The sequence below is a fragment of the Stigmatopora nigra genome, chromosome 11 (genome assembly GCF_051989575.1).
Source record: "Stigmatopora nigra isolate UIUO_SnigA chromosome 11, RoL_Snig_1.1, whole genome shotgun sequence".
Lineage (NCBI taxonomy): Eukaryota > Metazoa > Chordata > Actinopteri > Syngnathiformes > Syngnathidae > Stigmatopora > Stigmatopora nigra.
In genome coordinates this window covers 13,156,943-13,183,464 of record NC_135518.1, presented here as the reverse complement: position 1 = coordinate 13,183,464, position 26,522 = coordinate 13,156,943, and the positions used below count along the sequence as shown (strand labels likewise).

At 40.4% G+C, this 26,522-nt stretch overlaps 1 protein-coding gene and 1 pseudogene across 3 annotated transcripts; both read left to right on the top strand.

The window, feature by feature from the left end:
• Positions 1-121: 121 nt before the first annotated feature.
• On the top strand, positions 122-8,350 carry wdr3 (WD repeat domain 3). The gene is made up of 27 exons (XM_077727547.1): positions 122-249; positions 797-984; positions 1,043-1,252; positions 1,326-1,444; positions 1,514-1,592; positions 2,181-2,276; positions 2,365-2,460; positions 2,545-2,646; positions 2,733-2,833; positions 3,122-3,223; positions 3,296-3,529; positions 4,023-4,116; positions 4,192-4,293; positions 4,614-4,696; positions 4,824-4,962; positions 5,062-5,118; positions 5,250-5,350; positions 5,416-5,527; positions 5,921-6,055; positions 6,140-6,190; positions 6,342-6,407; positions 6,645-6,737; positions 6,828-6,878; positions 7,188-7,231; positions 7,304-7,432; positions 7,954-8,047; positions 8,117-8,350. Exons 2-27 carry the CDS (start codon positions 811-813, stop codon positions 8,270-8,272), a joined length of 2,820 nt encoding a protein of 939 aa, XP_077583673.1. The 5' UTR covers positions 122-249; positions 797-810; the 3' UTR covers positions 8,273-8,350.
• Positions 8,351-14,167: 5,817 nt separating this feature from the next.
• Positions 14,168-25,478, top strand: LOC144204640 (zona pellucida-like domain-containing protein 1 pseudogene; annotated as a pseudogene). Of its 2 annotated transcripts, none has more exons than XR_013327934.1 (3): positions 14,168-15,713; positions 21,217-21,350; positions 24,160-25,478. The product of XR_013327934.1 is annotated as a zona pellucida-like domain-containing protein 1 pseudogene, transcript variant X1 (transcript). The 2 variants fall into 2 exon arrangements; XR_013327935.1 differs by lacking the exon at positions 24,160-25,478 and adding an exon at positions 24,035-24,152 and having other exon boundaries at positions 14,174-15,713.
• Positions 25,479-26,522: the final 1,044 nt, after the last annotated feature.

Sequence of the window (26,522 nt, the reverse complement as noted above, 5' to 3'; positions counted from 1 at the left end):
CAAATGAATGAAAATGATAAGATACTAAACATACTGTTTTAAAAGTACTTCTATATCCTATTGTTCATCATTCGGAAATCTAACAAAAGTGGTGTATCTGTAAAATATCCGTTTAAACAAACTAAAACTAAAAAAAACTTTAGCAGTTGCCTATGTGAATCTTGGATCGATTAACTATGCCTTAGATATTTTTTTTAGCGTTTTCCACACGAGTGCCAGACAGGACACGCTGGTTGCAACAATTCTGAGGTAAATAACTTCATATTTTACATTTGATGGATATCATTTAGATCTCAAAAGTGCTGTACATAATGGGGATGCATTTATGGTCAATGTGAGGGGGCGATCTGTCGATTTCGAAACATCAACACGTGTGTACAAGCTTGTGTCAGTATACAGCGATTTATGGCACATTGCTATCCGGATCGGCCGACTTAAAAGCATTAAAAATGATTTTCATTGATTCTATTCGTGATCCCCTTCCGTCTGGGAGTTTCTGTAAAAGTAATCATTCTCTTTAAAGTAGCCGATCTTAATCCATCAAACTACTGCTGTAAAATGTCCAGAAATCTACATCAACAACAAAAAATAGTAGCAGAAAAATCAACCCATTTTCTTACAGTATGCAAATATTTCTCTGTAAAACGTCACATCATTTGACTTCCCACCCAAATAAATAGGAAAGCTACCATGGATGCCGAACTATATGATCACAAAAAAATATTTGTTGAAGTGCAACACCTCACAAACTGTATTTTCTTGTTTATAAATTTGTGTTTCTGTGTTTTTTTCTCAGGGATCTGGCTCATCATGGGCTTAACCAAACAATACCTACGCTATGTATCCGGCCCCGTCTTCGGCTTAATCGGCAGCCAGAAGGCCAACATCTGCTACGTCACCCTCCGCGGTGGCGAGCAGGGTCGTCATGTTGCCGTGGCAGCGTGCGAGCATGTCTTCATCTGGGACACCCGTAAAGCTGAAAAGGTGAGCAAAATACTTTTCTTTTTCATACTTTATGCTCAGGTATTTTTCCATCCTCCAGGTGATGATCCTTCCCGGCCTAAAACACGAGGTGAGCTTCATACGGCCATCGCCAGACAAAATTCACATCGCCGTGGGTTACGATGATGGCGCCGTACGGATATTCAGCCTGATCAATGGAGAAAGCAACGTCTGCTTTAACGGGCATAAGTCCGCCGTCACGGTTATACAATACGACGCACTAGGAGCCAGACTCGTCACAGGCTCCAGAGTAAGTCATGTGTAAAAGTTAAAGTCCACAATGAACAAAACTTGCCACTAATTTACATTATTTTGGTTGGTAGGACACAGAAGTCATCGTATGGGATGTCATCAACGAAAGTGGTCTCTACCGACTGCGAGGACACAAAGGAGAGGTCACGCAAGCGTTCTTCCTCAAAGATAAGAACCTCCTTGTGACTAGGTAACATCTCATTGAAAACGGAATAACTTTATTCCTCTTTATGGAGAATGTTGTGTTGTTTTTTGACAGTTCCAAGGACAGTTTTGTCAAGTGGTGGGATTTGGATACACAACATTGCTTTAAAACTATGGTGGGCCATCGTAGTGAGGTGAGTGACAGATTGACCTGATTTTTTTTTATTGATAGTTTCATACTCAAAATCATTGTATACAATTCCGGGTGCTACTTGGTTGGTACTTAAATAAAAACGGTTTTGCCATGTTTTTTGAACCAATTAAAAAAATACTCCTACCTAATCACAATACAGTTCCAAATTTGATATATTATCTAATATTTTTTATTGTTGCATTCATTCTATGCTTGTAAATAATGAATGTTACACAAATGTCAACTAAAAAGTGCAAATTTGAAGAGCTGTCCACAATTTGCAATGTAAAAATATAGTTCAACTGTAACATGACTCCCACTACAACTAATTTATTCATACCACTAATATACTACATAACTCACATAATATGAAAAATTTATTTATCAACTTATTTATTACCTATTTATTTATGTCTAAAATGTATTTTTCTGTGTCTGTATTCTCACCCTCTTGCTACTGTGACAATGAAATTTCCAGAATACGGGAATTAATGAAGTTAAGCAAGGGATTCTTCTCTTAAAAGAAGTATCCATTCAATGGTGAATTGTAGCACCGAATACATAATTTGACTTTTTGTGACGTCCTCAGGTTTGGGCCATGGCCTTCCTCAATGATGAGCAACGGCTTCTGACGGGCTCGTCCGACAGCGAGCTTCGAGCGTGGGACATCGACTACCTGGAGGAGGTAAACCCAGAGCCAAAACACTTTATAGATGCCAATAAGTCTTTGGTTGCCTCCTGGCTGATGACAATGTGTCCAAAATGATGTCTAGGAGCCAGCTGAAGGTGAACCCAAAATAAAGAAGGAAAAAAGTGTGCTGGAGGAAGACGAGGGGAATGAAGAAGAGGCGGATGACAGCCCAGAAGATGTAAAAAAAAAACATAAATAATGTCTTTATGATTGGAGTGCAACACTGATTGTTTTTTTTTTTTTTTTTTTGGTTGTTTTTTAGCGCATTTTGACTTGCACCAAAGCGGGGTCCATCCTCCGCCAGGCCACAGACAGAGTTGTGTCTTTGACAACCGACAGCAAGGGCAGAATCGTGGCCTGTCACGTAAGTCAAAAACGGTTTTGGTGAAAATGAAAACCACCGCGTTTCATAAAAAAAGGTGAATTTTTTTTCTGGATGTCATCCTTTAGGGTAACACCTCAAATTTGGAGCTTTTCACTGTGCTGTCAGAGGAAGAAGTGCACAAAAGTATGGCCAAGAAGTTGAAGAAAGCCAAGAAAAAGGCGGCCAAGTAAGTACTTTTTATTGGTGATTTTTTTTGTCATTATACAAGCGTAGTGAGATTCAAGCTTCACTACAAAGTGCACAAATTTCAACAACCAACAAGCAAACACATTAATAATCAATGAATATGTAATAAATAAATGAGTACTCACAACAGGGGGGAATTGAACAAATAACAACAAACAGATCATGATTCAATGAATACTTGTATTGCACAACCTCATGTTGGAGAGCACATATTGACCGATTATGACTCGTTATCTTATGATAAAGATGAGCATTTTTTTTATTTCAGAAACGCGGAAAAAGGCATAGAGGTAGAGGAGCCGGTCGTGGAGAAGTTTCTGAAGGACGAGATCGTTCCACTGAGCAACATCAAGGCCTCTCACAAAATTAGGTGAGGTTAAAGCCGGGTCACATGACCTGATTCGACCCCAGCTGAGCTTTGAGTCCAAATTGATTACCTCAGATGGGCCGACTGTCTCCGGTGTGCTGGCGGCGAGCTGAAGGTGGCGCTGCTGCTGCACAACAACACGTTGGAGACGTATAGTGTAAAGACGCAGGACAAGGCGCCGGCAATAGTCGGGAAAACGGCGCGTCTGACACTGGGCGGACACCGTAGCGACGTGCGCACGGTTGCGTTTAGTTCCGACAACTTGGCTCTGTTGTCGGCGTCTGGCGAAACTGTCAAAGTATGGAATAGGTGAGGTGCAATATTTGATTCATTTTATCATTTTCACTTTTTAAAAGTTTTTGTCAAAGGTACTTTTCAGCCTCAATTATTGTCTAATTTTAAGTGCATGTAGTATTTTTTGCGCATGTCTAATTTTATAGTCAATAAAATATTAGTTACTTGAATTTTTATGAAGAAAATAATTCTAAAAGTTCTATTTTAAGGGCATTTCCTTTAAATACAAATTCTTTAAAAGTATTTGTCCTTTAGTCAAATTTAAAAAGTGCTAAACTGGATGGAAAATAATAACATAATGTACTGTATTAATGTAGTATTTGAAAAAAACTATTCTAAAGAATACACAGAGCCACATATCAATAAGAATATCAATGATATGGGTCTTTAATGTGGAATAATTATATAGATAACTTCATAAAAACAGTGGTCATTTAAATAATTCATAGTAAGAGTAAGTAAGTATGCTATAAAATCAACTGAGTTTGTGTATTTTCTGCTGTTGTAGGTCAACACTTCAGGTGGTACGTACCATGGAGTGCGAATACGCCCTGTGCTCCCTCTTTGTGCCCGGTGATAGGCAAATCATCCTGGGAACCAAGGTACAACCCGTCTACCACACATTTTTGTTGCCTCATCTCACTGCAAAACTCATTGTTTTTCTTTGCCCGCGTCAGGCTGGCTCTCTGCAGATTTTCGAGTTGGCATCCGGAACCCTCCTGGAGATAATCAGCGGCCATGAAGGGGCCCTGTGGTCCATGTGTCTTTCCCCAGACCAGGTTTGACTACAGCTACATAATGAAAATCTCATCTGTAAAAATAAATAATAATGTGAAGCTATTATAAATAGCTCAAATCATTACTTTGGGGGTTTTTATTTAAAATTAAATATATTTTTTAAACTAATTTTGGGACTTTTGGATGGATTGACAAAATTTGCTGACTTGGATTTGGACTCATGCAAAAATGTGATTAAGGCATCCCTATGTGGCATGAGCTGTCTATATTACTACAAATACTGCTATGCTAATAGTAGTTACATAATTCCTTTTGTTATATATAATAGCGTGTTGTGTTTTTGTGTTTGTGATGTTTTCAGCGGGGGATCGTGACCGGAGGCGCAGACAAGACGGTCAAGTTGTGGGACTTTGAGTTGGTCAAGGATGAAACTGGCGGACACAAGTAACTTTTAATTCAATTATTCCAGAGACAGTCTTAAGTTTTATATAGGATATTTTAGCCTCTTTGACCCCCTGTTTCTCGCTATTTGCTAGTTCATGGTTTTACTTCTGTTTGGAATGTTTTGCAGGAGGTTGACGTTGAAGCATACACGCACATTACAGCTAGAGGAAGACGTCTTGTGTGTGAAGTTCTCTCCTAATCATCGCCTGCTGGCCGTCTCCCTGCTGGACTGCACTGTCAAAATCTTCTACACAGATACGCTCAAGGTAAACAGGCTGGACGGGGAGATGGACGGAGACCCACATTTTATCAGCAATGCGCTCACGTGATGGTTCTTTGCTGCTTTTGTCGTCTTCTCCCTGAAGTTCTTCTTGTCGCTGTATGGACACAAACTGCCTGTTCTTTGTCTGGACATCACGCACGTAAGTAACGTTAAAATCGTTGGAATTAAAGTCGCAATTATCATTTTAAAGTCTGAGAATCAAGTCAAAATTCTGGCATTAAATTTAAGAAAGATTTCTGAAATGAGTATTTTTCTGGTGGCATTACCCAGGACAGCACTCTGATCGCCACGGGCTCGGCGGATCGCAACGTGAAGATCTGGGGTCTGGACTTCGGCGACTGTCACCGTTCGATGTTTGCCCATGATGACAGGTTGGTTACGTCGAGGTTCCCCGCGGTCCAATCAGAGTTTAAAAAACTCCCCCCTTTGTGTGTAGTGTCACGTCTTTGCAGTTTGTCCCCAAGACGCATTTGTTCTTCACGGCGGGAAAGGACAAGAAGATTAAGCAGTGGGACGCCGACAAGTTTGAACACATCCAGACTTTGGAGGTCAGTTTCTCTGGAAAAATGGCTGGAGGGTCCATTTTGTTTTAGATTATGTGAATGGTTTTAGATTAGATTCAGATTAGGTTTGGATTAGAATTGGATTCGATTTAGTTTAAATTTAAATTAGATTTAGATTAGAATTGGATTAGATTTAGTTTAGATTTGGTTTATATTTAGTTTGGATTCGATCTGGGTTCGATCTGGATTCGATTTGTATTAGATCTGGATTAGATTTAGATTCGATTTAGGTTAGATTATAATTTTATTTCATCATATATTCGGGAAATTTCCTTGGTTGGAGTAGCAACACATACACAAGACATTGAAGACCTAGGAAAAGAGAAAAAAAAACTACGATCCAATGTGAAATTCTGTTGAAATGGCGAACCACCCCAGGGCCACCATCGCGAGGTGTGGTGTCTGAGCATCAGCTCCAACGGCGACCACCTGGCGACAGCATCGCACGACCGGTCTCTGCGACTGTGGGAGAGGACCCGGGAACCCATCATCCTGGAGGAGGAACGGGAAGTGGTAAGAATCCAGTTGAAAGAACAAGAACAAATCCTTTTTGTTTTAAGATTCCCCATCCACATTAAACACGTGGCTTTTTGACAGGAGCGAGAGGCGGAGTTTGAGGAGAGCCTGAACAAAGGTGACGCCCCCGTGGTAAGCATCATGCCATAGAATAATATCTTTGATTTATATTGTGTACTATTCTACATTAACGATGGAAGATATTTTACATAGTGGACGTTAATGTGCGGTTTTCAGTCTCATACACCGTAGCCAATCACGTTTCCGCAAATGTTCTCCACAGGTACCCGGAGAGGCGCAGGGCGAAACCGCGCCGGCCACCAAGAAAACAGTGGAGACGGTCAAAGCTGTGAGTATTTTGTGCATTTTGGTTCATATTTATCAATTTTGCCTGTAGAATGGCACTCTAGTGTAGCCCACAAAAGGTGAGCAAGAATAGAGTTTCTCCTTCATAAATCTCAAGTATAAATAATGTTAGCAGTGCTTGTTTTTTTCGTTTTTTTTCTACAAATGTTACTGAAGTAAATGTAAATTGTTACTCTTAATTTTTGGATTCTAATCGGCCTGTTTTTTTTGTGATGGGCAGGCTGAACGGATCATGGAGGCTTTGGAGGTCCTTCGTGGGGAAAAGAGAAAGATGGAAGAATATGAATATGATTGTGAGCGAGCAGGGAAAAAGGTCAGATGTTTTTTTTATTTTTTATTGAGTCTCAAAAGTGAGAGTTTGTTTGCTAAGTGAAAAATGTTGTTGTTGTTGTTGCACTTGTAGTTGGAACTCCCCAGACCAAATCCCATTCTTCTGGCTTTTGGAAACATATCTGTGAGTATATCAAATTTTACAACTTGCAATTCACACACAACCAAAGGAAATGTTGCCAATTGATATTTTCCACTATTTGTAAGCCAATATTTTAGAATCATGAATAAATTCATCATAATTATTCTTCCCAAATTCCCTTTGTATCCTTTCCACGTTTTTTTTCTCACAATTCTCTTCCTTTTTGGCTTTAGAAACTGCCATAGTCGTCTTTTTTGGGTTTTTTACTATCAATACTGTTTTCCTCTTTTTATTCATTCTTCACGTTTTTCCCAAAATACAAGAGCTAAAATTAAAACTTCCCACTTGCAGCCATCCCGCTACGTTCTTGACGTCATCAGGAAAGTCAGATCCAGGTAAGGAGTGACTCCCAAAAAATAAAAACTATAAAAAATATAAATATAAATGGAATTGTTGTGGTGTGTCAGCGAGCTGGAAGTGTCCCTGCTGGTTTTACCATTCCCGTATGTTCCGGATCTCTTGGAACTTTTTAATGGCTTCATCCAACAAGGACTGCAAGTGGAACTGGTGTGCCGTTGCCTCTTTTTCCTGCTCAAGTGAGTCCACTTCATTTACTGCCCTCCAATTTAAAATATTTTCCCAAAAAAAATGACTCACCTGTAGTCTGCCCCCTCATTTGAAAATATAGCAAAGCTAACATTTGTATTCATTTCAATAGGGATATACAGTCTTCCCTCGATTATCATGACTTCACTTATCACGATAATCGAGGAATTTTTATGTTATTAATTCTAATTTAAAAAAAATTAAGTTCATAAAAACATGAAAATCCACTCTAAAAAATATATATATTTTTTAAGTTCATAAAAATGAAAATTCATGCTGAAACTCTGACCCTATTAGGCAATTTTTTTTCAATGTTCGCGGCCATGTTTCTTCTTACTGTACTATATTTTGTTGACCTTCATGTTTTTCCCCCCGCATTGAACTCACAATGGTTTGCTTTATGTTACTATTTGATTACAAATCAAGGTACTACTACACTCATTCCTCCCTCCAATACTTGTGAACAAAAAATACAATTTTAATGGCTTCTTTCTTCTTTATCCATCCTCAGAATTCATTTTGGTCAGATCTCCAGCAGCCAGAAGCTTCTTCCAATCATTGACGACCTGCGTGGCAACACCCTGTCCAGGGTGCAGGACATCCACGTAAGTCCACCCACTCCCGAGCGCCATTTTTTGTTCACCCTTGTCATCTCTCCTCTTCCCTCCTTTTAGGACCTTATGGGCTTCAATGGCGCCGGCTTGCAGTTCCTCCAGCGGGAAGTAGAGAGCAAGGAAGAAGTGATGTTCTTTGCCGAAGCCACGGGACGATTGGCCACCAAACGGAAGCGACAAAGGAAACGCGAGAAGGCCGTCCTCACCATCGCTTAACACCATACCGCAAAGTAAACTTTTTCTTTTTTTTAATACCTTTTTGATCAATCCTAATAATAAACTGTCATAATCCATTGCCCTTAATTTTTAAAACATATTGAAATTATGCTCGGAAGTCAAGGTTAGTAAATAAACAAGAATATTTTGTGCTAAAACGGGCTAAAGATACGCATGCTAAATTGAAATATGCAAGCAACAATAAGTCTGTAATTGATTAGTGAGCCTTTATTTTAAGTATAGGTCCAGATGGACAGAATTGCAAATGGGAAAATAGCCTATAGGGGGCGATGTTGGCGCGTTTGTGTTTGCGACCCCTCCCCGATCAATGAAAACAATTTTTTGCATATTTCAACTTTTTTAGACCATAGAACTCATGTATAGTATTTTTAAAACTGGAATTAAATGTAAACATTTTAAAAAATAAGCTAAACAGGACAATGTTGACGTCAACTTATTCCCTACACAGTCAAATAATATTCCCAGATTATATGCTATAATAGTAAAACAAATAGTGTATATATACATTAACCCCCCCCCCCCCCACCCCCAGCAAAATTACTGCCAAACCTCCCTACTCCAAATGAATTGGACCCCTAACATCACCCAATGAGTTGACCTCGTTAAACATAACTTTGATAAATAAAGACAGTAATTTAAGCCTGGAAGTTCCGGATGTGAGCATAAATCACATTGTAGGCTTCTTTCCAAGATTTGCCTTCATTTCTCAACGGGTTGGAAAGATAAGATCGGAGATGGTTCCGCTTTGCCGAAACGGCGTTCTGCCTCAATTCAATTATCACCTGTCACTCACGGCCTGTTTTTCCCCGTATTGGCCGTCGGCGCTCGGCCGCTCGGGTGCCGTTTTGATTGACGGCGGGTGCTGTTTCCTAAGATCAAGTTTGTGGCGGCGGCCGCGTGACCGCGATATGTATAGTGCGGCGTGCAACTATAAATGGACTTTGACCTCCTCCATCTTTCTTTGACTTCATCTCTAGACGGCATTTTTTTTTCTACCTGTCACAACGACCAAGAAAGAAACTCTTGTTCTTCTCTGACTTGACGATTTAACTCGGCGGTGTCAAACATACAGTTTGGTAGGAGGTCAAATCTGGCCCACGGGGATTTCCAACCTGACTTTGTAGCTCGTTCATACTGTACGTGCGTGACCGGACGTATGGTCGCCGGTCTTACTGTTGAAACCAGCTCTCAAAATTATATTCATGAGAGATAAGTTTAATATCTAAGTACTGTTTAATCTCTAAGTACTGTTTAATATACAAGTACTGTTTAATATACAAGTACTGTTTAATATACAAGTACTGTTTTAATATACAAGTACTGTTTAATATCTAAGTATACTCTTTAATATTCAAGTACTGTTTAATATCTAAGTATACTGTTTAATATCTAAGTATACTGTTTAATATCCAAGTACTGTTTAATATCTAAGTATACTTTTTAATATCTAAGTATACTGATTAATATCCAAGTACTGTCTAATATCTAAGTATACTGTCTAATATCTAAGTATACTGTTTAATATCTTAAGTATACTGTTTAATATCTTAAGTATACTGTTTAATATCTTAAGTATACTGTTTAATATCTTAAGTATGCTGTTTAATATCTTAAGTATACTGTTTAATATCTTAAGTATACTGTTTAATATCTTAAGTATACTGTTTAATATCTAAGTATACTGTTTAATATTTATGGATACTGTTTAATATCTAAGTATACTGTTTAATATCCAAGTATACTGTTTAATATCTAAGTATACTGTTTAATATCTAAGTATACTGTTTATTATCTAAGTATACTGTTTATTATCTAAGTATACTGTTTAATATCTAAGTATACTGTTTAATATCTAAGTATACTGTTTAATATCTAAGTATATCGTTTAATATCTAAGGATACTGTCTGGCCGTCAATGGCGCCGTCCAATAAGACTTGGAGGCACATCTGGCACTGAGAGGCTTTTGAGATATGAATGAGGTGGCGGCTCGTTTCGCTGCACGCCGGCCAATTTCATCATGGCGGCGTCTTGAGTGATGAGGTGATGGCGGCCTGCCTTGGACCGGCGCAAGTCTAGCCAAGGGTGCTTGAACCCGAGTCCACCTTTTCACATTTCCTCTCTGCACCATCATGGCGCAGGACTTTCTTTCCTCAATCATACCTGGCGACCGCCTCGTCGATTTGACGTCTGACAAATTCCGGGATGTGGTTGCCGGGCAGGAATCGCATCTCAAAAGGCTACATTTGATCCAATTGGCTGGAAATTGGGAGTTCTTAAAGCCTTGCTCACTTGACTCTTGCTATTTCTTCGTGTGCACTCTTGGGTTGTGCCCTGGTTCATGAGACGTTTCCGGCCTGGTGGTCGTATTTCATTTTGAACTTGTTTTTTATCTGGTCTTACTCCAGGATATCCAGTTCAATACAAAGAAAGAAGTGATTGGCTTGTTGAAAAAGTGCTCTGCACGCGACACGTGTTGGGGGCTCTGGGAAGTGATTGGGGGGCGCCTAGGCAGGGGGTTAGGGGCCATCACACCTCCTCATGTGAGCGGAAGGGAGAAACATGTTTTAATAACCACAGTTGACCCAGATCATGGAGGAGGAAGCCATTTTACCCCCTTTTGGCCTTTAATGAGGTCAACACGTGCATTTGACTTAAATGGGGGCTAAATTGACTTTGATAGAAAAGAAGGTTGTGTTAAATGGACGCATTTTACAACTTTAATTCAGTATATAAGTTAAAGGATGGAGAAATTTCTGCTGAATTTTATAACTTGGCCAGTTATACAGATAAAATTGAGTAAATATATTTCGGGTTTCCAAATTGGACTAAAAATAATTAAATAATCAAAGCCATTAGACACTAGTTGAGCCAAAGTTGAACTGTCAATCATAAAATTATAGACCAAAACACCCAAATGTGAATTCCTTGGCTATTTTGGAAAAAACAATCATTTAGGATTTTATTTGTTAAAACATTTAAAGGCTAGTTTCACAAATTGATCCAAAATTGATATCTATACGCATCAAAAAGAGTCTGGACCAATCACCAATCAGTCAAATTTGCTTTTTTATTTTTTAAATTTAAAAATAAACGAATACCCAAGAGACAAATGTACACTAAAGTACATTAACAAAGCGGCTATATTAAGTTACTTTCCAGGCAACCTCCATACATAGCTGATGTAATTAGTGATTTTTTTAAAGGGCCGCGCTTCACATGACAAGTCGTAAACAGACATTCAATCCCGCTCCTTCCATGCCGGCCTGTTTATTCTACGCTTTTATAGTCGCGCGGCGTACGTGGCCTTGCGTGTTTATTCTCCCCCAAACAATAATGCCACTGTGCGCTCCCCAAAAGCCACAATACTGTTCATTTCGGCCCATTAAAAGCACCAAAAATAAACAGCAAAACGGAGCGAGCCTGGCGTTTTCTGCAAAAACACTTTTTACGAGCTAAGCTAACTTGAAAAATCCACCATTTGACGTTAACCCTTCCAAAAAAATGGCAAAAAAATTCACTTAAGTAGCATTTAAGCTTTGAAAATGACGTCTATGTACCCCACTTTGAAATCCCCTGAACCCTAAACCCCCCTCAAAATATCTTAACTACGAGGAGTTGCTCATTTTTAAGGTGGCCGCCGTTATAGCGGTGATTTACGAGGTTGACTCCGCGCCGCAATCCCCTTGACAGACTCGCAATTTCCTGTGCGAGAAAACCACTCACTCAATCCATACGCAGCGGAAAACACTAAAAAAAAGGAGGAAGAAGGAATAAGACAGCGTAAAATAATTTTTTTAGGGCGACGTACGTCATCAGGCGAGAATATTTCCTCCTGTAAATTTTTTGAATCAATTTCCTCGCTATTTACTGGCAAAATTCATCAAAAATGGGTGTCCATTCATTTGGAGTATACAGAGGCGCACCTCATAAATAATAGGAACACTTGAAAACACATGGTTTCCCTGAAGTAGACGTTTTGAAAAAAATCCTAAAGTAGAAGAAGAGATATTTTTAAATGGGAATTGGAAGGCAAGATTTTGCATGAAATTTTTGCCACATACTCCAGCTATTAAATTGTGTGGATAATATGGGGGTGCCGTAACGCTGCAGGCTGGGCTGTCTGTCAGTCGTCGTGTTTAGTCTGTGCCGTGGGATGGAGGTGTCGGCGCAGGAAAGCAGAAAGAATGGCCGCTAATGAGAAACATTCGCAAGAATGCTGGTGGTGTGTCTTTCGTGGTCAACCTGCAAAAAAATTGCCCCCTTAATGCCATTAAGTCAACAAATGGCGTCCATGCTCATCTTTGTTTTTGCTATTTGTAGCCCTCAAAATCGTTTTTTATCACTGATGAGCAACTTTGATTACTGATTTTTCTTCAAAAGTTTAGATTTTATGCAAAAACTTCCCACTTTTGCCTAAAAAAACTTTAAACCTCTATTCATAGAAAATGCATGTGTTCTTTACTGCAAATTCCCATGTTTGACTCTCAAAATGCCAATATTATATAAAGTGTGTCTAATTTATCTGCAGACTATTTTTGTCAAATATAATTGCCACAAATTTGCCTTTCATGTCAAACTGAGCCACCAAAATCACATCCTTTGCTTTTAACAATCCCCTATGTATTACCCACAGATTTTACAAGTGTCTATTTATCTCTCATGCTATTTACAAAAATTAAATGACTACTCAAAATGTAAAAAAAAATATCTGAACGTAAAAGGGAAAATTAACATATTTGGACTTGCGCAATGCCACTCTAAAAACAGCAATAACTTTTGGTATATTTTTTGAAGTTATTGAGAAGTTGAAAACTAGCTGAAAGGCTAACATTAATACACACACACACACACACATTTGAGACCACCCAAGAAGGACACGAGCTGTCAATCATGTCACTCAGAGAATAAACAACAGCGTTTTACTTTACAGGCTTTTAATACTTTAATTCTATATTAGATTTTTTTTATTATTATATTTTTTAATCCGTTTAACTGACTTTTACAGGCTTTTCTTTGCTTTTTGAGCACATGGATGAAACACGTGTGTCTCATGGCATCAATTTAGTCTCCTCAGACACTTTTAGGTGAGTTAATTCAATTAGCCAGCCGCTTTCAAGTGGCCATCGTAAACACACACGTGCGTAAACATAGTGTGTGTGTGTGTGTGTGTGTGTGTGTGTGTGTGTGTGTGTGTGTGTGTGTGTGTGTGTGTGTGTGTGTGTGTGTGTGTGTGTGTGTGTGTGTGTGTGTGTGTGTGTGTGTGTGTGTGTGTGTGTGTGTGTGTGTGTGTGTGTGTGTGTGTGTGTGTGAGCGTGTGTCTCCAGGGCAAAGTTGTCTGTCAGCACAAAGGCTTGAGCTCGGGCCTCATTATAAGCCACGCTACTAACATGGCTCCAAACATGACCTCTTGACCCCGTGCCAGACTTTGGTCATGTGACTCATGTGAGGAGAATTTTCGCAGTCTAAAAACATCATCATTAAGGAGAGGAAACTAAATACGGAGAAAACAGCACTATTTAATACACAATTAGGATTTTTTTTGCATCAAATTAAAGGCTAATTTCCAGTTATAGTTATTAAATAATGGATAGGAATTGAGTCAAAAAATAGTAGTATTCCTTGGCTGCCATTGATGGTGATGGACGTCAAATCCATTCTTTGCTGACAGCGACCATTCAAGGCTTCAAGCAGTTAAATCATCCTAAGGTAAGGAAATTTAAATTTTTATAATCACTTTTGCATTTTGTGATTGACAGCTGTAATATTTCCATTTGTTTATGTTGGCCTGAACATAGAAAATATGTCAAATTTAGTCAATAAAATCACCAAGATAGCTCTTCACATCAGATTTAAAAAAATAACTAATTTATTTATGTAAAGCAAATTACATTGATATACAATATAAATAATAGTGAAGTGACAATCTCCCTCTAGCGTTAAAGATGAGAAATGCAATATAATCTAAGCTCCTATTTGTTCAATGATGTTTTCCTAATTTGTTTCGGGGCCTGGAAAAAAGTGGACAGTTGTCCCGCAGGCTGCAGTTTGGACACCCTTAGTGAGGGCAGTGACTGCTTCTCGTTAGGGTTTAATTTAGTTAAGATTTTTCTCGCTCTCCCAAGTGTAATAACTCAATTGAAGTCTTTTTCTGCCATCTTTCAGGGCACGTTTGCACACTGTTTTGTTTTATTTTCTTTTTTTACCCGTTTCAGGTTTTTAGCCTGGGGGACACAATGTTCCACCTCGCTGCTGTCAAAATAATCATATAATAGCTAGTTTTTCTTTCTTTTTCCACATCCAAAAGTTAAGTCTGCAGAAAATCAATGCTTTGAATTAACTTGAGGAAATCCAACAATTTTTAAATCTTCAACACAGATGAATAGATGTAAATTTTAAGTTTTCAAAAATATTAAAAGATGCAAGGACCAATTTCCAATTCCATAACAGGGGAACAAAATCAGTTAAAAATGTATTGGACATTTTCAATCTGACCTCGTTGGCTTTTTTTTTTGTTTACATTCGGTGTTTAATTTTCTAATATCTTGATTATAGTAATAACCCTCTATGTTCACCTTGCGCAGGCGCAATAGCGCACTACTCCGCGCACAACGAGCGTGCAGCACACTATGACGAACACTACGTCCAGCCCATGATAAGATGCATTTTACGTCACATGTGTTTACTTCCGCAACACGAGTAAATGTTAACTTTTGATTGGCTACGTTAGTTACACAGCCAATCAATGTCATTAACATTGCGTTATACCTACGTCCATGCGTTTTTCAGGTTAGCATCTAGCTAACGGCTCTACGGAGCTGCATCTAGGCCTCATGGCGAAACGATCGTGCTAAGTAAAAGTAAAATAGAAATCCGATTTTTAAAAGATGGAACGGCTGTCGAGGTATGCGCAAATAGAAGAAATTGGGTGAGAAAAGATCTCCGAAAAAGATGCCGCGAAGCTAAAGTAAGGGAGTGTAACGATGGAAAAGTTTGGACGACGCCGAATTGACCATCTGAATGAGAAGTGAGACGGACAGATGTGAAACATAAGGTAAAATTTAAGTCTGATTTGTGCATATTCTAGTGATATTTATTAAGATGTTATAATCATTGTTTTTTTATGACTAGATCATTTATGTGTAATAGGCATGCAGCAGCTATGCAGGTTTGATATTTGTGTTTGCTCAGTGTGCTCAGTGAGGTTGTCTTTAATTCCTAGATATATGACAAATTAAAGGGAAGATCTAAGGTAGTTACTATTTAGTTATGTAAATATTCAAGTATACTGTATACAGTGGCTAAGGTTTTAACCAAATTGATGTATTGCAGGTGTCATCAGTGGATTCCAGCCAGGTGCTGATCTTTTAGCAGACACCTCATTGGTTACCCTTGACAACCAGTTTGGAGACCCTCTTTACTGTAAGTAAGCTTGTAAATTGATATTAAAAGTTTCTTGCTATATATGTGTGCAGATAGTGGTATTTTGATTGCTAATTGTTGCTAGGTAAATTATGTTTTGTTGCTAGGTAGAACTTGATGTAAGGTAGATTGTGCAGGTTAGGTATACATACATTTATTACTGGTTTGTTGGGCGCTATGGTGTATAGTTGTGCATATAGTATATATCTCTTGATTCTGTGAAGGTAAGTTTATAGAATAATTGTGGCTTTGCAGAAACTAGAATGTATGTCAGGGTATGTGTTTTTGTGTGTGTGTGGAGTGGCAAGAATGCATGGGGGCGGGCACAAAAAAGATGAGTTACGCAGTAGTGACGGCAAAAAAGAAAGCGACAACAATTAAAAGACAAGATTAACATGCAGTTGATGGGAAGCTTTTCATCGGCGAGTGCCAACAAATAAACGCCATTCAAAGACGACATCCACCCGTCGTCCGCGCCGCGCCATTTCGGGAATTCCACCGAAGGGAGGGCGGATCCGGTGTCGGGTGGACCTCGGCGCCCCCCACCCCCATCCACTCCCTTGAGACGGAAAGGTTACCCCGTGTGCAGAAGACCAAGTTGCCAGGGACAGCTGGGGGATAATCTGGAGTTCGGCACATCGCCGTCACTCGATACGAGGCGCGTGAAAACTGCGCCGTTCACTTGAACTTCATGTGAAAATCAATTTGCCGTCCGTATACCACATGACCGTTGCGGGGGCGCATTTTCATTTCCCGAAAAATGAGATGAACGACATTGAACTTGACCAAAATACCTAGCAATGACTACAAGTTTTTATAGACTGAGCAATGTCAATGTGCAAAACAGTTCAAGCGCCCCTTCTCTAAAAAAAAAAGACCCCTAAGACCCCTAAACCTAGTGGGACCAGTTCTAAGTAAACTCTAAAATCAGCGTTTGTGTGACAAGTGAACCTCTGAAGTTGACCCTGAAGATCATACGGGTGCATCTGTAGACCAGATTGCTATTCCAGAACCTTAGACCCCTAGAATCTTCCAACTTTTGATTCAACAACCAACTGACCGCACGATAATGCGATCCGCCTAAGAACAATCCGTCAAATTACGGAAAAACAGTTAACTTTACCACATTCTACTTCCAAATCAATTCCCTACAATGCTACCCATTGACCCATTAACCTTCCTACAATCAACCTAGCTAACGGTGACAGCTAAACTCATCAGCACGGTGGAGCTGCGGGCGGCCTGTCGCTCAAGCTGTCGTGTCCGCAACTCCCCCTTCCAAAGGAGGAGGGGGTCACCGTGAATACTAAAACACAGACACACTCACAAAGTCATACACAACATTTTTAACACTTACACACGCCAATGTGATACATGCCAGCTATGTAAACAGTAGCATTTTGAGCTAGCACATTCTTTTTCAGTAAAAGTCTCTCACACACACACACCTGCTGTCCCTTTTGTTCTGCAGGGTAATTAGCACGGCACACTCTCTCGTTAGTGAGCCATTGTAGCATTAGCGCATTGTCCTAGCCGCTTTAGCACTGTGACACTTCAGCTCTGCCTGAGAGGGGAAAAAAACAGAAGTACTTGGGATGTTTGCCGGTTAATTTTTACAACGGTGATTTAGAAAAAAACGTAAATGTACAACTTTGTTGAAAAAACAAAAAAAGATAAAAAAAATCTGCCCATTATGAAAATCTAGAAAAGTAAAATTAAATATCGCTAAGCTACTAGCTAGTTTTTACAATACTTACAGTACATATGCTCTTGTATAGTGTATATTTGTATATTTTTTCTACTGATCTAACATTTAAACATAATATAACATTTAAAACACTTTTCAAAACAGAATCAAGTACTAAAAACATTTTCCTAAATAGTTTCCCTTTTTTTTTGCATTTTTTTCCCTCTCAGATACTTTCACCTCCCACTAGAGGGTGCCACTGGCGATACTCCAGCCACATTTTGACAATCAGTTTGTCACCGCAATAACCTTGTATAGATCAAGCGCTATAAATACTTAGTAAGTTTAGCTATGCAACGTCGCCTCCCGTCATTTAAAAATACACAACTTGCATACGTACAGTGTAGAATGTTGTTGCTATGGCAGCGGAGGCCTGCTATATAACCGCAAAAGGGTCATTAGCTTCGGGCTAACGTTTGTGCATGTGGCAAGGTGTTGGGTGTAATGTTCAAGCATTAGTTTCAAGGTCGCACACACACACACACACACACACACATGCACAAACACACACACACACCAGTGGGGGGGAGTTGGATGGTAATAGCCGCATTGACAGACATGAGCGACCAGCTGGGTTCCAATCCGCAAAGTTGCTCACTCGGAGAGAAACACGACCAAGGATTACCGCAAATGTTGACGACAGATGACCTGATTATACTTTTTTGTTTTTTTTGTTTCCCTCCCTTTAACTTCGAGGCCGGAAAGCGCCATTCTGGTCATTAGTTCGGAATGTGTTAGATTTGATCTGTCATCGTTCTTAATCATTTCACGGAAATTCTTAAAGTGGTGAAGAAGAATTAATTCATTATTCTCAGTGTACAGTAACATTTTTAGATAAATAATAAATATATACATATATGAATGTACTTTGAAAATAAAATCTAACTGCAAGTACTTGGGACATTTTAAATTGTAGGTGTACTTTTAGATATTTTCAAAAACTTCAACATTTCAATAATAAAAAGCAGCTGAAAGTTACACCATTGCTTAATTTTAATAAGTAAACAAAATTAAACTGATTACAATTATTGTTAATACAATTTTAATATTTGCCCCTTCAATTAAAAATAGTATAAACAAAGTACATAAAAACATAATTCTAAATTATTGAGTTACTTTTATATTTCATTTCAATACTTTTAGTTTTGCACAATAGTATTTGAATTTAGTACAATCACCTTTGTTTTTTTAAATCTATTATGAAACTGCACTATATTACTATAGAATATTATGTTTGAAATGATCACCTCAATTACATTTCTTCTTCTAATTTGGGACACACACACACACACACATTTTTTCTCAGATGATTGAGTACGTAATTGTTCCCGAAAGCTGGCCAACCTTGTCGTACCTTGTAAGACGAGCGTGTGGTTTTAGTTGTGGTCAGGCACGCCAAATATGCAACTTGCACACTGACACACACACCACACACACACACACATGAAAGCGGCCTATAAATAGCGGGTGAGGCATAGCTGATGTATGCTAATGTGTTCATTACAACAGGCTTTGTGTTTCCGTGCGAGTGTGTGAAGCCGAGAGGTTTCAGCACCTTGCTGATCTGCGGTCTTGTGCGTACACACACACACACGACATTGTGGAAAAGACCGCGTGTCAGAATGGAGCGGATTTCTAATTGGCAATTGTCTGCGAAACCGCAAACGGGGCAGCTTAAGTGAAATTGTCGGCTCTCCATTGGCGATTGGTCACTTCCAAAATGATATTTCACAGTTTGTTAGTAGTCTATGTCAAACTTTGCTTGTTTGGACATTTATTTCATTTGTTTTGAGTGTTGAGTTGGTTTCTATTTTAGGTTTTTTTCTGTAAATTGCTTTGTTATAAGGATATAGGTAATTACTTTGGGTGGACTTGGATTATTTGTTGGGGTTGGTTGGTTTAGGATGATTGTTACTTCGGGAGTTTGATCATTGGAGTGGCTTTGTTAATGTATTGCATTCTTATTATGGTAGTTTGTTGGTTAGTGAGTTATATTATGGTGGGTGATGACCTGCTTAGTGTGTGAATGATAGTGGATGACTGTTTGTCAGATAGACACACTTGAAATTCATTCATAAACACCACACACTCACATTAAACACAAGTGTCTATTGTACCATGTTGTCCAAATGTCGTCACTCGTGCACATTGGTGTCTTGCATTTGTGTGTGTGTTGTTTGTCCAGCTGTTTGGAGGGAAATCCTGATCAGGCGTGTTTCCACAGCTGCTCCTGGATCAGAACAAGCTGCTGTTTTTTTTTTTGCAAAAGATGGCACCTCTAAGATTCAGGTCTTTTACTGAGGGATTGGTCACGTTTCATTGTTAACCATTGGAAATCCGTATTGTGTATTTGACAAACAAGATGTAGGAAAAATGGGATTTTAACAACATTGTCTGCGGCTCAGGAGGATCAACACATTGTCCTTGACAAAGGCCCACATGCTTAGGGGGAGCTAATGAATGGATTGGGGGGCATTACTCCAAATAGTCCAACTCATTTTGGCATGGCTAAAAACAAACTGGCTTCTTCTTCTTCCCGACCAATCGGGACTGGTTTAAATTGTAATGACGACTGCAATTTACTTATTAAATGGGTCTGGTTTTGAGGGTCCTACTTTGTTTGCTGGTAACATTTTAGCTTTGGCATTTTAAGGGTCGATTGACATAGTTGCTTGGTTTTGCTAAGCTAGTTTGAACTCGTATCGGACCGCCAAGCCATGTTTTTCTGACCGTTGAGTTCCCAAGTCTACCCAGAAGATTAGAGACCTGTCCTGACCTCCAGATGTTCTTCCCTGGGAGTCTTTTGCCATCTCGCTCTGGTCCCCCGAGTCTTTCTGACGCCCGTCCCGAGACCGGCGAGACTTTTTATTTACTGCACACGGACAAGTGAAGGTCAAATATGGAAAGCGCTCTTGATGGCTTTCCCAAATGGAAAAGTTCCCGTCGCCCTCGCCGGACATCTGGCTTTGTTGGGGGGCGACGGCGACGAGCCCCGGGCCCCGATCCGCGTGTCAAGCTGCGAGCCGGCCCCCGTAAAGAGGGCCCCGCGGTCCTCCTGAGTGGCGTCCAGTGAGTCATTGACCTTGGAGGCTTTTTTTTTCAGTGGCCATTTCCCGTCTGGCAGCTCGTTTCCTCTCTGTACAGTATAATTTAGCGTGGGTAAAGCGTTGTGAATCAGTGGCTGTCGTCATGGAAACAGCTGCTGAAAGGAGCAAGGGTGGACGCAGAGTTTGTTTCTTTAGTTGCTGGCTTGGATTCTTAACCCTGGTCGCTCGTTTGGTTTATTGGTGATGGGTTACCTTTGGTAGGTAGGTAGGTCGGTAGTGTTTGTTAGGTTTGTTGTTTTTCTTTGGGGGGGTCAGCTGGTATGTTTGTTACTTTGAATGATTTTGGGATTTTCTAGTTTGGCTGCTTGATTTAGAAATTTGGATGTAGTCGGAAATTGTTACTTTGGTTGTTTTAGCTTATGACGCAGTTTGTTTTTTGCTTTGATGGTTTGAATGATTGAATGAATATTTGAATGAATGAATGTTGTAATGAATGTTTGAATGAATGAATGTTTGAATGAATGTATGTATGAATGAATTATAGTATGTTGGAATGAATGGATGTTTGAATGAATGAATGTTTGAATTAATGTTTGAATGAATGAATTTGTTGTCGTAAGGCTCTCATTAACAGAATGTTATGTAATTTCATGCACCAAATGTTCAAGTCACTTCTCCAAACTAATTTTTGCCGATGCTTTTTTTACAGGTGGGGAACTTTTTACGTGACAGCCGAAGAACAATGGGGGGGCATCCATCTCCTGCGCCGTCCCTGAGAACCGACATGATGGAGTGGACCGCAGATCCCGCGCGGCGGGTGCCGGTCTACGCTAAGGAGGGCAGGTACGCTAGTCGGGCTACACACACACACACACACACACGCACGCTAATGCTAATGACTTGTACATATGCACAGGCAGCCTCCATTCCGCAAATAGATTTTGCAGAGTCGAGTTAGGGAGTGAGCCTTTGGCTCAAATGAAATTTTAATACCACGCAAATAATAATAACCCCCACGTAATGGTAAAGCTACCCTAGCACCTCCCTCGGGTCAAAGGTCAGGCCGAGCCTCCAACGCCGTGGCGCTGGGTTCCCAAACAGACGCGCAGCTGCGAGTTTCTGTGAGAACCCTTTATAGACTTTGCACGTATATACGTCGAGTGTATGGCGCGAAGCACGCAAACCCAGACGTGAGGCCGACACCTCGGGCCGCGCTTTAATTTGGTGCGGTTGAAAAACACACACACACACAGTTGTTGTAGTGAGCCGGCCACATAAAGCTTGCGTGTGTGTGTGTGTGTGTGTGTGTGTGTGTATTTTACGAGCTGTGGTCTGATCCTATCCCGTCGCAGCTTAAATCCCAGCATCCAGCTGCTCCGGACCAACTCGCCGTCCATATACTAGCAGGTGTATACGCGCACAAACGCACACACTACAATAACAACGGCGTCCGCACACGGCCCATCCATTACCATGACGGGGCGACCCGACAAGTGTGTGTTTGGATGTGGTGGAATATATACACTTTTTTTAGTGTGGGTTCTAATGTTATGCATACTGTTAATGATATTGATTCATTTTCCAGACTGCTTATACTAGTGAGGTTAATAGGGGGGTGCTGGAGACACTTTGAATTGGGTGGCCAGTCAATCGTAGGGCAACTCTTGGTAATGTGAAATTTAAAAGAATGGCAATATGGCAACATATATATTTGTTAATGAAAAAGCGTGGTAATACTTGAAATTTTAAGTACAGTAATCCCTCGATTAGTGCGGTTAATGTGCACAGACATGGTCGTGATAAACAAAAAAACGTAAAGTAGTCACTCCTATTTAAAAAAAAATAAAAATTAAAAATTTATTCAGTTTCAGCACTGATTTTCTTATTTTTATGAACTTAAAAAAATAATATATATATTTTGTTACATTAGTACACTTGAGTTTCAGTGTTGACTTTCACATTTTTATGAAATAAAAAATAAATAAACAATCAAAAAAATTTAAATTCCCCCAGGAAAAAAAATCCACCCATGTAGTGAAGCCGCAAAAGTTGAAGCCTAGATTTACGCCGGATTCCTGTACTTTTTAGAGATTTAAAAAAATAAATAAAAAAATATTTTAGTGCTAGGCCTTGAGGATTTTGCACGGGATCATATCTGTTCCCAGTATTGCGTTGTTCTGGACAGAATTCATGCGTGCGCGTGATGAATATATGGGCTAAGAACAGCTGGGCCTAACAGTTGCTCTCCAGCGCACATGAAAGGACAACTGTGTGTTTTTCTGCGTGTCAATGTGCGTGTGTCAGACTTGAAAGAGAAAGGCAGCTACAGCCTTCGCTAACAACTATCAGTACCTCGTAAATCAACGCCGCTACGTCACAGCCACGCTATTGTCTGAGTTCGTGTTAAAGGATTTGGAAATTAAGGGAAGCATACGTGTGGAATTTACCGTATTAAAAATGCAAAGTGGAAGAATACGCTGAGCCTGGAAAAATTGCATGTAACATAGTACTAAAGTTACAAAAATACTCAAAAAATATTTTATTAGTGTATTGTTTTCTGTAAAATAGTTATTTTTATTCAGGTAAAAAGTAATTTGCAGATATTTATTTTTGGTGCAAGACAATAGTTTCTCCTTTATCTCATATTTTGACATTAAATTGTCTAAATATTTTTATTACATACTTTGTCGAGTTGAAATGAGCCGACGTCATTTTTTAAGGTCAATCTTAAACAAGTACAAGTACACGTACAATAGATGAGGACATTTATTTTTGATGTTACTTACACACTAGATCCCAAAACACCCTACAGCGTTTTTTCTTTCTTTCTTTCTTTTTCCATATATGATATTTTATAGTTTTATCATAAAGCGATGAGGAATGCCGGCTTCACAAAAGATGATATTTTATCTGGTGTGAACCGGGTCAAAGGCTGAGAATGCAGTTCCAAGTTTTAAAAAAACGTGACCATTTCAATGTAAATAAGGTAAGATTTTAATTTTTGAAGATGGAACCTCAGTTGGTATGAAAAACCGAAGATAGAACCTCAGTTGGAATGAAAAACCAAAGTGAGACCTTTGAGCTTCTCTGAAAACCCCCAAAAATAACTACAATTGTCAACCTAGTGTGTTAATATTCCCAAAACTAGAGTCCCGTTGACCTGGATCAAATATCTGCTCTCAAACAATGATGTCGTGACTATTAAGAAGCAAAGCATCCTCTTTCCATCTCGTATTTATGCAAGACTAATTGAAGGCTCATCATCATCGTCTCTGTGACATTTGCCGGATTTTCTTTCGGCAAACAATGTGTCTTGCCTTGGAGCATCTCAATCCTGACCCACTAAAAATGCCTCAAGAACCCTTCCGCCATGCAATATTTTCTGAGCAGCTAACATGTTTCCCCAAATTAGAGAAAGCCCAAAAATCCCTAAAACTGAATAACGCCTGGACCATCACCCCACTCAAGATTTTGCGTTCCAATACACCATTAGAGCCACGTTGATAAACCTGGTTTTTGTTTCGTAGGTCACGCAAAGTGGGTCAGGGATGAAGCCCACGGCCAGAAAGTCATCATTCTTCGCCATTGTTCTTCGGGAATCAAACCCCCCGAAACTGAATCTTGGAGCTCTGTGTGTCTCCCGTATTTCTAGACGATCCCCATGCTTCGGATTTCAGGAGGTTACCCCCAGGCCACGGTCCGCCCGTACCTAAACCGAGCTGCTTTGACCTTATTTTGGTCCAATCCCCGAAGACCCCGGCCTATAAAGAACCTCCAGTGCAACTCCAAGTCGCCGATTCTCCACCGCCAACTTCAACGATGAAGCTCCCTCTACTAATATTCCTGTCCACCATAACGAGAATCCATTGCCTAACCCTAGCCGAATGCGGCAGCCACGCCCGGCGTCCACAATGGGACGACTTGACGGTAGAGTGCGGTACATCCTCACTGAACCTAGCCATCCAGATCTGCCCGGTCATCTACACGGGCTACAACGACAGCCACCTGATCCTCAACCACGTTACAGGCCCAGAGTGCCGCGCCACCTTGGACGAGACGGTGTCACCCCCGGTGGCTCGCTTCAGCTTCCCCCTCAATAGCACGTACGGCTGTGGCAGCACCTTCCTCACCACCAGCGCCACGGGTACCGGCGTCTTCTCCGACTTCTCCAACATCCAGACGGTCAACGTCAGCGGCATCGTACGCTCAGTGGACCCCACCAGCGGCACTATAACCTACAACGCTGAGCTCAAGTACTACTACTCATGCGCCTACCCCTTAGAGTACCTCCTGAACAACACCCAGATGGATGTATCGGGCTCATCCATCGCCATTGACGACAACAATGGCAGTTTCCTCAGCACGCTGACCATGGAGCTGTTCCGAGACGCCGCCTACCTGGAGCCCCTGGTGGTCCCCAAGCTGGGCCTGGAGCTCCGGACCGACGTCTACGTGGAAGTGAAAGCCACCAACTTGACGGGGCAATACCACGTCCTCCTGGATCGTTGCTACGCCTCAATTTCGCCGCTGCCCAGCAACTCCAGCTTCTTCAATCTCTTCGTACCGTGCTCGCAGGACCAGCTGACCACGGTGGTGGAAAACGGCGAGAGCCAGAGCGCTCGCTTCCACTTCCCGGCGTTCCGCTTCGTGGAACAGCAGAACCAGACGGTGTCCACGTACTACCTGCACTGCATCACCCGCTTGTGTGAAACCAGTACTTGCGCCACCTTCAAGCAGTGCAACAACAGGCGCAAGAAGAGACAGCTGCCGGATGTCACCGAGCCGTACACCATCACCTCGCCATTGCTGGTCACCAAGACGGAGCTGGTTGACGCCGCCGGATTGTCCCAGGAGGAGGCCCCGACGGACGGCGCCTCGTCGGGGCTGGCCGTGGCCGTCGGGGTGCTGGCGTTTGCCTGCCTGTTGGCCCTCTGCGTGGCTGCCGTCTTCTACAAGAGACTCTGGAACTGAGGAAGACCCCCAAATAACGGACCAATGGCGCCAAGGCATAGCGTAGAATCTTGGGAAGGCATATGGAAAAAGTTTTAGCTGCCCAAAAATATCATTTTGGCCCGCGCAGGAGATGGAGCTCGTCGCTTTGGCAATTCATACTAAAGATACATTTTTATTGTTATTATTATTTTTTTTAGGAACAATGTCATACCATTCCCAACATTTATACCCCAAAATAAACAAGTGAGAAGAAAGTGTGTGCTCCTTATTTTATTTCTTCAAATCAAATGCAGTTGCCTCGAGAAACAACTATACTTTGTTTGTGTTAATATCCCTAAACTACTTTTTCTTTATATCATTTCAGAATTGTGAGGTGCTGGAGTCTCAACTCAGCTGACTTCAGGCGATGGAAGGATCACAAACTAGACTGGTCACCAAGTATTCACAGGTATGTCCCACTCTTTTGTACTCTGAAAATGTTGTACCTCGAGGCATACATTCTTAAGTAGAGGTATGACTATACACTTGTCTTTTCTTTCAAGTGTAGTGTTTAAGTCACGGGTGTCCACGGGGGCTAAATCTGGCCCGTTGCATCATTTTTTGTGGCCCGGAAAAGTAGGCCAACTTTCTGTTTTAGGATCAAATTAAAATGAAGAGTATAGATGTATATTACATTTCTTGATTTTTTTTTTACCCTTTTTAAATCAATAATTGTCATATTTTAATCATTTTTTTTAGTTCAAAAATAATTTTGTAAAATCTAAAAATATATACAAAATAAACTAAAATAAGCATTGTTTTAGATCTATAAAAATGGAATATTTAGGGCTTTTAATCCATTTATAAATTTAAAAGATTCTAAATAGAGTCTGACACCCTTGGTTTAAGTCAATGATGAATGTATTGAACGTCTCTGTATCTTTTTAGGCAATTTGACGATGACGTGCGGCGGTGGAAACAAGCGCCAGTTGCCGTGATTGCGCCAGTTGTGTGGCACTTGCGCCAGTTCCGGCCGCCACTTGCGCCAGTTGCAGCAGTTGCGCCAGTGCGATACTTCACTGG

Bases quoted from the DNA above. Each gene is read 5' to 3' on its own strand.
- wdr3 (XM_077727547.1), top strand. From the start codon at position 811: ATGGGCTTAACCAAACAATACCTACGCTATGTATCCGGCCCCGTCTTC. The intron at 1,445-1,513 runs GTAACATCTCAT...GTTTTTTGACAG, and splicing joins AAGAACCTCCTTGTGACTAG to TTCCAAGGACAGTTTTGTCA. The intron at 4,117-4,191 runs GTACAACCCGTC...TGCCCGCGTCAG, and splicing joins AAATCATCCTGGGAACCAAG to GCTGGCTCTCTGCAGATTTT.